The sequence below is a fragment of the Urocampus carinirostris genome, chromosome 4 (assembly GCF_059441175.1).
Source record: "Urocampus carinirostris isolate Australia breed hairy pipefish chromosome 4, RoL_Ucar_1.0, whole genome shotgun sequence".
Classification (NCBI taxonomy): domain Eukaryota; kingdom Metazoa; phylum Chordata; class Actinopteri; order Syngnathiformes; family Syngnathidae; genus Urocampus; species Urocampus carinirostris.
In genome coordinates this window covers 13657123-13667551 of record NC_142352.1, presented here as the reverse complement: position 1 = coordinate 13667551, position 10429 = coordinate 13657123, and the positions used below count along the sequence as shown (strand labels likewise).

The following is a 10429-nucleotide window of genomic DNA, read 5'->3' as shown; positions in this document are numbered from 1 at the left end:
GTGCTGTAAAAACTGGGGGTATTATAAATTATATTGCAATTAAACATACTGCTCAGTGTCATTTTATAACATTTTTGGTGAGTGGTGTGCCGCCAAATTTTTCCAAAGTAAAAAACGTGCCCTGGCTAAAAAAAACACTGCCTTAAACGCACAAAGTCGCAAAGGCTGCAAAAGCCATCGTCACAACATCCCTTCATCCAAAACCTACTTGAGGGCAAGGGAAACCCAAGTGCATTCATGTTGGACCTCTTTTTTCAGTTTTATTTTTTTTTATTCAACTTTTTTTTACAGTAGCGTGCGCTTTATCAACTCCCAAAATAACATGTTGCAGTCAAACTAATTAAGAATATTTTTGTCTTGGAAACAGAACACGCCTAGCAACCTCACTCCTGCAGTCCTTAAATGTTAAGTGTTGTAAGGCGTGATCATCTACTTGTTTTACCTCCTCCCCATTTTTCCTCTCCAAAAAGCTCATACGTGGCTGCTGGAGGAGGGGAAAAAGAGGTTACGAAGCGGTGAAGGCAGCCTCGACCGGGGCCATTCCTGCTTACTGTTGCGGGCTAGGGGATCCCGACAAATGCGTAGCGGATGGAGAGCAGCTTCCACTAAGTTGGCCTGGATGGCAGGGACACTCCGGTGCAAGGATTCCTAATTCACTAGGTAATAAAACGTTATTATCGACTTTACTAACTTGGTGCAAGTGATGCTTATGGTAGTGCCGTGCACAGATTAAGCACGCTGACGCAAAATACTTTGGCATGCAAGTCTCTTTTTTGTGGAGCTAGCGTTAGCTTGCTAACTTTTCTGTGGGACAGCAGCTAATTTCGCTCGACGCAGACAGAAAAGTATCAAACCTCGTACTTATGAGAAATAGGTTTCAAGTAACGAAGTATTACTCTGATAATCACCATAGCTACGCGGTCAAACTGATGAGAGCAGCCAAATTTGAGCACTGTTTTAACGCCTAACCCGGGGATCGGCAATCCAAATTGTTAAAGGGGGTAAACAGACGTAAATACAACAACAACAAAAACAAGTCAAATAATATTTATGTGTTTATGTGTTCATTTCACCTGTGATAAGTGATGAGTCCCGGGGACTCGCACGCTCAAAAATCTATGGGTCCCAACAGAGATCTATGGGTCCCCAAAATTTAGTGTTATCGAGGTTGAAATTGTAAATCGGCGACAAATATATAATATAAATCTATATATTCATTCAGTTTTAATCATCACAGTTTATTGGTAATACAAATCAGTTATCACTTCAATTTTTTCAGTTCACAACAATATTGTACATTATACAAAATAATATTGCTGAAATAATTATATTAATCTATATTTTCATTCAGTTTTAATCATCACAGTTAATTCATAATACAAAGCAGCTATCACTTCAGTTCACAATATTGTATATTATACAAAATAATATTGCTGAAATATTAATCCTTACATTGATGCAGTTTTAATCATCACAGTTAATTGGTAATACAAAGCAATTATCATTTAAGATTTTCCAGTTCATAAATTCTTCGTGGTTTGCTGTTCCGCCACAGTTGTAATGCCTTCTCAAGGTCCAATCCATTATCATCCTCCTCATAGCGTAACCAGGATTACAATTTAGCCCATTTTGGCAGAAAAGTCATTTTCTTGCTAATTTTCTTTTGCTTGTTTTCTTTCGTCGTTTTCCTTGCCTCGGCGATCTTCCGAAGAATTTCTCCGACGTTTTTTTGTGCCGGATTTATTGCCGTTGTTATCACTTTCTGCATTATGTTTCGACTTATTACTGACACTGAAGAAATTACCACTTTTGTGTTGTTTTTCACCAAATACTAACTGTTTTTTTCGGAGGCATACTTAAACTTCACCTTCCCCCGACGACAAGCACCACAACAATGACGTAATCTCGAAGCAACGAGATCTCGTTTGCCGAGATCGGCGTGCAGACGAAAACTCGAACCGCGAAACCAAAACAACAATGGAATGCGGTAAACCTTTGTTAAAAAAAAGCGGGGACGCACGTTGATTTGACACGATGCGTCCCCAGCAAAAATGATGCGTCTAGGACGCAAGGACGCGGGCAAATGAGAACACTGCGTATAGCCCTTATCACAAGGAGTCTCAAATGGTTGCACAGACCAGCCTATTGCTAACTACAGACTATTAATTTACTATGCCCTGATCTAAAACCTACGTGAGGGCAAGGAAAAACTCAAAAACCTCAAGATTATTAACAAAATGTCTGGTGACGCAAAACAATTACAAGCTTTTTTTCAAAGAAAACTTAAAAGGGATTCATATATACAAGTGTGTCCCTTAATATTAAATACACGGAAACATTTTTACATCATGGGAAAAGTTTTAAAATATGTTTGTCGAGTTTTTCCTCCTACATAAACCGAATCAAAAAATGTGTTAAAGATCTTCCTTCTTTTCCTATTTCCAAACATTTTTAACAAAGCTCCAGGGAGCCACAAAGGCACCGCTAAAGAGCCAGATGCGATTCGAGAGATGCAGGTTGCTGACCCGCGGCCTAAACACTGCAGCAAGATACTTGTAACTTGATGTAATGCAAGATGAAAATATCATTCGTCATATTGAATTGTAAATTAGGGTTGGGGGATACTGGGAATTTGATATTGACCTGTTCCAAATAAATAAATGATAATGGCAGTAATAGTAGATACAGATCCGATACTGTTACCTTTTGCTTTAAAATGTCGTCAATGAATAATTGAACCTTCCCGCTTGAGTTTTTTTAGACACTAAAAGTGTTTCATTTTTATTAAATAACTACAATTCAAACCTTAACAGTATAAAAATAAATACAAATATTTATATGACAACAGTTACTGAACAAAAGCCAAGAGAGTCGAATAAATAAGCAGCAATCTAAAGGAAATTAAAAAATATAACAATGCCAACATGTAAACTATACTTTCCATTGCACAGTATTTTGAAAATAAAGTCAATAAGTGCATATAGTGCAAACAATGCAACCTAAAAACCTAAAACCGAAGCAGTGTAACGAGCAAGCCCTTTTGGCTCTGTTGCCATAGTCACAGGTTTTTGTTCATGAACAGTAACATGTTTAAGTTTTTGGTAGCAGCTCGTTTCTCTGTGTGTAAAGCGTGCCACTGTATTGAAGCATCATGGGAATGAGTTCAACGACTGATTGACAAATTACGTGCGCCTTCAAGATAAAAAAGACAACATGGTTACATTGGTTAAAAAAAAACCAAGAATATTCTGATGATGAGATCAAATCAAATGTCTTTGTTTCCATGTCATATAGATCCCTTGTGGTCTAGTGATAATACAGTGGGCCCATGTTCATTTTTATTGTTGTTATTATTATTTTCTCTATTGTTATCATTATTGAAGTGAGAATGTTGTCAGACAAAAAAACTGGTCTGGTACATAAAAGGGTGCTGACCACTGTACTAGACTAACAGTGGTACATATATCACATACAAAGGCATTCAATTTTATCTCGTTATCGTCATACGTCACTAAATACTGCAAACCAGATAAGTACAGATGCATTTACCTTCATCTGTCTGACAAGGTCACAGTTATAACCTTGGGAAATGAGTAGTCCTTAATTGTTGACCAATCAGTTTTATAGAAGTGAATCTTAAACATATTTAAAATCTACAAACATTTTTATGATCTTTTTTTTATAACTTGCAAAGACTACTGTTATGTTTAACAAAATTAATCTATTTGTTTAGATGATTTTTTTAAACATTAATTCACTTTATTTTGCAAAGAGCTGAGAAAAATGCATACATATGTGCACCCTTCCTGATACACATCATCATCATCATGAGTCCAACAGATGCGGTTTGATGGATAGGTCTACACTGTTCAAATGAAAGTGGAAGTTGTGGGGGGTCTTTTTTTAACTTAACTCTTTATTTTCTATGTATACTATTTTTATTTTTATGTTTTCTAAGTACTGTTTTCCGGTGAGTAGAGGGTAGACAGTGAACCTGACTTAGTCCAATGTGACCTCTGTAGATGGTCTTGGCATGTACTGTGGAGCATAGCTGAAAAAAAAATGTGGCATTCGCTGGCCGAAATGACTTTCAAAAAAGCTTTTTTCTATAGCCTTTACACTACAAGAGCTTTTCTATCCATAATTTCAAGTCAATCCAAATAATTAACAACAATGTAAACATGCATCTGCACTTCCAGCCTGGACACCGCTACACTGTTTGCCTGGATGTAAACATCTGTGTCATTGAACCGGAACCGTCATGTTACACCAGTGTCTGAAATAACGACTGCCCGAACGCCCGGGGCGTGCATCTTTTACGTCGGGCGTACAATTTACAAAACGTCTCCGCCCGGGTGGCCGACAACTTTTTCAAGAAAGAAAAAACAACAAAAGATTGTTTTTCAAATTAAACCTTTGCTCTATTCCAATTTCAAAATCTTCGTTCGGTTTGGAAATTTCAGAATTTTGGTTCGTTTGGCAATTTGCATACTCGGCAGCCAAGCCTGCATTAAATAAGTTGGTGCTTCCGGACTTTTCCGAGCATTATAAAGTCATGCATTTGCATATCATTTTCCAAAGTAGACGCACACAGAACACAAGAAAAATGGTTAAGTGGTTAGGAATCAAGCCAAAACCTCAGCCCAAGAAGAAACATTCAAAAGAAGCTACCAAAATCTATGACGCTACAAAACGTAAACGTACATTTAAGCATCGTGGAAAGAGGAGTTCACGTGGCTTGTAGCAGACGAAGCAACGCTAACATTCAATGAATGAAGATGATTAAACACAGGTACATACTGATGGCAGATGGAAAACGGCGATGTCATATACATGCAATGAATGTTAAAAGTAGATTTATAATAAACTTGATTTTAAAGTGTTGCACTGTTTTATATTGTGATTACCAATCCTTAATACTTTGCAACACTGTTTTTTTTTTGCGATTAGTCGTCTTATTGTGATTCAAGTTGTGAAATATAGGGCAGGCAACTTTATGGCTGTGCAGTCAACTTTTCAGAGTTGTCTGCCCTGGTGTCTGGTAACTTTTTGTCATGAGTTTCAGACACTGCATTACACCACATCATTTGTAACGCATTGTGTTGACGACAATGATAAGCTGTTGTCGCATTTTGCTACTACAAAAGGGCCAGACTATGACAAATACTGTGAATATTATCTTCTTGTGAAAGTTATAAAAACAATAAAAAAAAAACATCAGGGTGATGAATACCAGTATTTGTCGGAGTAGAGGAGGTGCCCGTGGCCGGCAAAGCTCAACCAGGATTCACACATGGAAAATCAGTTAGCTTTTGTTGACATGAAAATGACGAGGGAATTTGCCCACATCAGGGTCAAATGTTGTATGTGCAATTGGAAATACTCTCTTTTGGAGTGCAGAGGGAGGGCTTGGGGGACAATCTGTTGTTTATTTGGAGTAAAGTATATTCAAAATTCACTTAGACATTCATTTTGTCATAAATACAAAGCAAAAAGCAGTTTGTTTAATACAGACAAACGAGATAGGTTCCGGACAATCGTTTGTAAGTTGCTTCAGTGCTATATTTTGTTTGCTTAAGTATGTTTAAGGCTTGTATAAGTAATCTGTTTTGTTTTGTCTAACATTTCATAAAATAACATGCTCTATAAAGATAAATACAGTTAAGTGCAACTTATTTTTGGAAGGTGTGCTTCAAGAGGTCCTGCTCCGTGGTAAAACGTGGCAGAAAAAAGCGCTCCGACCATTTTCTCAACCGCATCAGGCTTTCTAATTCCACTTTCATTTGAGAAGAAACTGCTCGCCTCTTCTTTACACTTTACACCATCCATGTTGAATGGATACATGAGATATTAAACAGTCACTTTCTGAAAGCTCGAACAAAAGTCTCGCCCAAGTGTCGACCATCCATTCTTTTTATTATAATCCGCTGTAAATTTTCCCGCCATCATAGTCCGGATCTGGGTGGAAAAAAATGACACCGTTTCATGAAACAAAAGCAGCGAGACGATAATAACTTTCGAATTGCTAGATATGCTACAATGTTAGCATCTTCTTCCGCAAACAATGCATTGCGTGTGTAACATGTGTCCTCTTCTTTCTGTGGTAAACTTTAGGCGAACTACGGAGAAGGTATAAAAGTCACGAGATCGCTAACATGCCGGATTTAGTTGGAAATGTAAACAATCTCACGAAAATTATTTCACCTACAAATATTTTAAGTTTTGACTCAGCCAAGGCCGGAACCTGTGACCTCCCGGCTCGTCGAAGTGTCCTTGGGTAAGACACTGAACCCCTAATACCCCCAATAAGCAGGTTAGCGCCTTACATGGCTGCAAGGCCGCTATTGGGAAATGTGGAGCACATTGTAAAGCGCTTTGGGAAGTCATTGACTTGAAAAGCGCTATATAAATGCAGATAATTTCATTTCAGTTGTGGGCGCCCAACCCTAAGACCACCGAGCTGCCCTTCTCGCGCATCATATGATACACAGGGCGCACTGCACGATTGGGCGTGCCATACAAATTGAAGAAAATTGGAGACTTTTATGTGCGCCTTATAGTCATGAAATTACAGTAGTTTTTCTCTTTATTTTGGTTTGTAATGCACATGTAAATTTATTTGCGTCCTTTGTTGGAGCACATTGCTGAATTGCTTTACATTTAAGGTTAGTACCGTGGTTCTGTACCCAATGCCCGATGTCCCTTAAAACATGCTTGAGCTAGTTTCCATGTTACGTGACTCTATTAAATATGCTGCCACACCAAGATTGCTTTTGTACCGTGCATGTTGGAAAAGCTGCTCCTCGTTTTGGTATTTCACTAATTATAGCTGTAATCAACAAACCGTCACCGTCACCATTTTGAAATGTTGACATGTCTTAGGAGACACGCCTGTCTTTTATTGTCCATTACTTCAACACTTTCAAAAGATCAAGAGCTGCAAAAAATACTGGGAGGAATTTTGGGTATTTATTGTATGTCACTAAGTTTTTAGATGATCTTGCCGGCAACCCGTAATATATTTTAACATGCATTGCTAAATCTTTTAAATGACCAAATATGTATGATTTAACAGTTTATTTCTCTCAAAATGTATGTGTCAGAAAAATTAGGGTTTTCAACGCTAGTTTCTTATATTATCAAGCTAATTGTGTGACTTATTTTATGATAACATGGGCCAATTACAAATGAAAAATCCACTCCATCTGGATGCAATCACTGGAGTTTAATCCATCTTTAGTTATTTTCAACTAACTGCAAAAATGCATGAATATTTACTACCAGGTTGTAAATAGGTAAACAAGCTTCTCATGTAGCAACCATCAGCTTCGTTGGGGATATGCCTTGCTGGAAAGTAGGGCTGTGTCTTACTAGAGCTGCGACTAACAACTATTTCAATAGCCAACTAGTCAGTGACTATTGAAATGATTAGTTAAATAATCGCATAATTATTCATGTTTTCTTAAATTCAGAAGAAGTTTATTAAATTATTTTCTAAACATTAGAAATACAAGAAAAATGGGGAACGGTGGCTCACAGCCCCATGGTGTAGAGGCCCAGGGTTCAATTCCAACTAGAGGCGTCCCCGTGCGAAGTTTGCAAGGTGTTCTTGTGCCTGTGTGGCCCTTCTTCGGGCCTCTGTTTTCCTCCCACATTCCAAAAACATGCATGTCAGGTTGCTTGGCGTGTCCAAATTATCTTTAGGTGAGAATTAGCTTGTGGTTGTATGTTTCCATGTGCTCTGTGACTGGCTGACAACCAGTTCAGGGTGTCCCTTGCCCACTGCCCGAAGATAGCTGGGATGAGCTTCAGCACCCCTGCAACCTTAGTGAGGACAAGCTGTGCATAAAATGGATAGAGATAAAAAAAAAAGAAGAAAAGGTACAATGAAAAATACATCTGTTGATGAAAATACTGTTGATTTGTACAAAAAAATACAGCTCAAATCTAGAACTAATTAGGCACATTGTTCGGTCAGTAGCAACATAACATGAATACATTTAAAAAACTAGTTTTTTAGGGACAAGTAAATAATAAATTTCAATCAAGTAAACATTTGAATACCTATTAACCTAGAAATAGCTCATTAGCAGCAGTAAAACAGCAAATAAAACTATTATTATGCGCACATTGTGAAGTAGATTCAGTGGTCAACTAACGAATCTCAACAGTTTGAAATCGGTTTTAACAAATAGAATTTGTCGTTTTTAACGTTTTAACAACTGACGTCTCCAGATAGCGTGCATTTTTCCAAATCTTTGTTTCAGGCACAGTCTGGCATTACGCTTAAGCCCTCTTTTATAGCAAAATATATGCATATAAAAGGTCATCAAAGCTTTATAGGCTTGAATCTACCTGAGGGGAGTCGGCCTCATTTTGTTCATAGTCAAACATGACCTGTGGCTGTATCCAGGCTACAATGCTCCCAAAGATTAGAAGTTTTGGTACGCATACTTGATGTTGACACTGCCATTTCTGTATGTTTATGTTACCACTCAGGACAGAGACACTATTGTGCATGTCTGATTCTCGGCAGAGATCATATTTATGTAGGGATGCCTTAAAAACTATCTCTATTATCAGTATTTGACGACGTCAACTAATCGTTGTAGCCTGAGTGCAAGCACATACTAGTCTGTTAAATAAATATTGTCATAGAATGGGTTTGAGATGTTTTTCATACTACACAGCTTTTCAGATGATAAAGCTGAATATAAAAATTCAGAATTATTCTTCACAGAATCAAGGTTTAAAAATGTATTATCAATGTCATTTACACTAATTATTTAATGTGATGTGTTGTTATTTTTTCAGAATCTGCTGTTAAATGTGCTTTTTGGCCTACGGTACAAATGAAACCTGAAGGCTGCCGGAAGCCCATCTGGGCTGTATCTGCTCTGCTCATCATTGTCAGTCTACTGACGTTGACCTACAGAACAGTATCAGGCCAGAAGATGACTCAAACTGCCATGGCTCATGCAACAGCCAGGGCTGCAGGACCAGGTTCGAACTTCACCGGTGACTTTCAAAGCCTGCAGGCTCTCGTGGACTTCCTTGCTTGTGAGCATGCTCATGTTTGGGGCTTGTCCCTTATGGGCTCAGTTGTTGTTGGCCTCAGTGGGATTTTTCCTTTGCTTGTCATACCTATCGAAGCTGGAGCAGCCTTGAAAACTGAAGGTAGGACAATTTAAGATCAATGTATTTCTAATATTTTGCTGCTATTTTTTGTTCTGGAGTATGTGTCATGTTAACAAAAACATTTTTACTTTATAAGGATGTTGATGCAAACATATATGACATTTTCTAGACCGAGTTCCTGCTAACAGATGAAGCGATTGAGTACTCCATGACAAGTGTTACTTGATAATCAAGTATGTTTAGCTTAACATTATGTATGGAACTAAACAAGAATGTCTCTCAAAATTAAAACAACAGAAAAAATTGGGTAAAGACTGCTAGAAATATTGAATCCCAAGCTCTCAAGAAAAAATTTAGATAAAAGACAAGCTTCACTCTAAGGCGCTTTGTTAAATGTGGATTTTTAAATTCAAATAAAGTAACACAACTTTTTACTGCACTAGCTGGTAAATAAAGCAACATTAGCCGCCAAAGAGATGTTGGTTGTTTATGCAGACATATATGTAAAAATGCACCGAATCTAGGCCAGAGACTGTCACAAATCTTAACCCTGAGAAAATGGACCCAAGTTTATCTACTCTTATAATGTTCTAGCTGTTTGAGACTGCAATGCTATCCTTCACAATTTTCTATTGACCTGCCACATACTGCTACTTTAAATTCCGGTTCACAAACATGACAAAAAGACTTGTTGAATATGGTGTAAGTTTGACAACTTTAACTCAAATGTCATTCCTGGCATGTTCATATATAACTCCATATTTATGTAGTGTGTAATGTTCTGGTATTGAAATAACAGTCTGGCTGGGCTATTTACATTAACCAAATGACCAATTGGAATTTCTAAAGCTGTTGGTTTTCCAGACATTTTTAGCTTTTCCTTTTTTTTCTTGGCTCAAAGAATAGGAAACTAAGCTGTAACCAAGAATAATTGTCAGCTGATACTGAGCTGTTTGCAGTTCCCTCTCTACAATGACAGTAAGTAAACAAGAACAATAAGACAAGATGGAAATAGAAAACCTTAGAGAACAGGCAGTATATGTTAACCCAGTTCATAGGAAATACGTAATTATATATAATTATCTATATGTTATTTAATCACTCACGTTATAATTCCAAGTTTTGCAGGTGACTGGGAATTTATTTTAGTCTAACTGAGGAATGCAGTGTACAATTATTTTTCTTCACTGCAACTGTTAGTAATACATGTCATTTAACTCAATTTGATTTGTGAACTTTGCAGGTAGTATTTAACCAAGCTGCAGTTGATGGTCTCTAGGGTGTCAATATC

At 37.5% G+C, this 10429-nt stretch overlaps 1 protein-coding gene across 1 annotated transcript in view; it reads left to right on the top strand.

Annotated features, from left to right (window-relative positions):
- The first annotated feature begins 361 nt into the window (after positions 1-361).
- The window catches only part of slc39a13 (solute carrier family 39 member 13), a 28618-nt gene continuing 18550 nt past the window's right edge, over positions 362-10429 (top strand). The window contains exons 1-2 of the mRNA XM_088333700.1: positions 362-660; positions 8815-9177. Coding sequence (XP_088189826.1) covers positions 8853-9177 — 325 coding nt within the window. The 5' untranslated portion in view covers positions 362-660; positions 8815-8852. The remainder of the gene's footprint in view (positions 661-8814; positions 9178-10429) is intronic.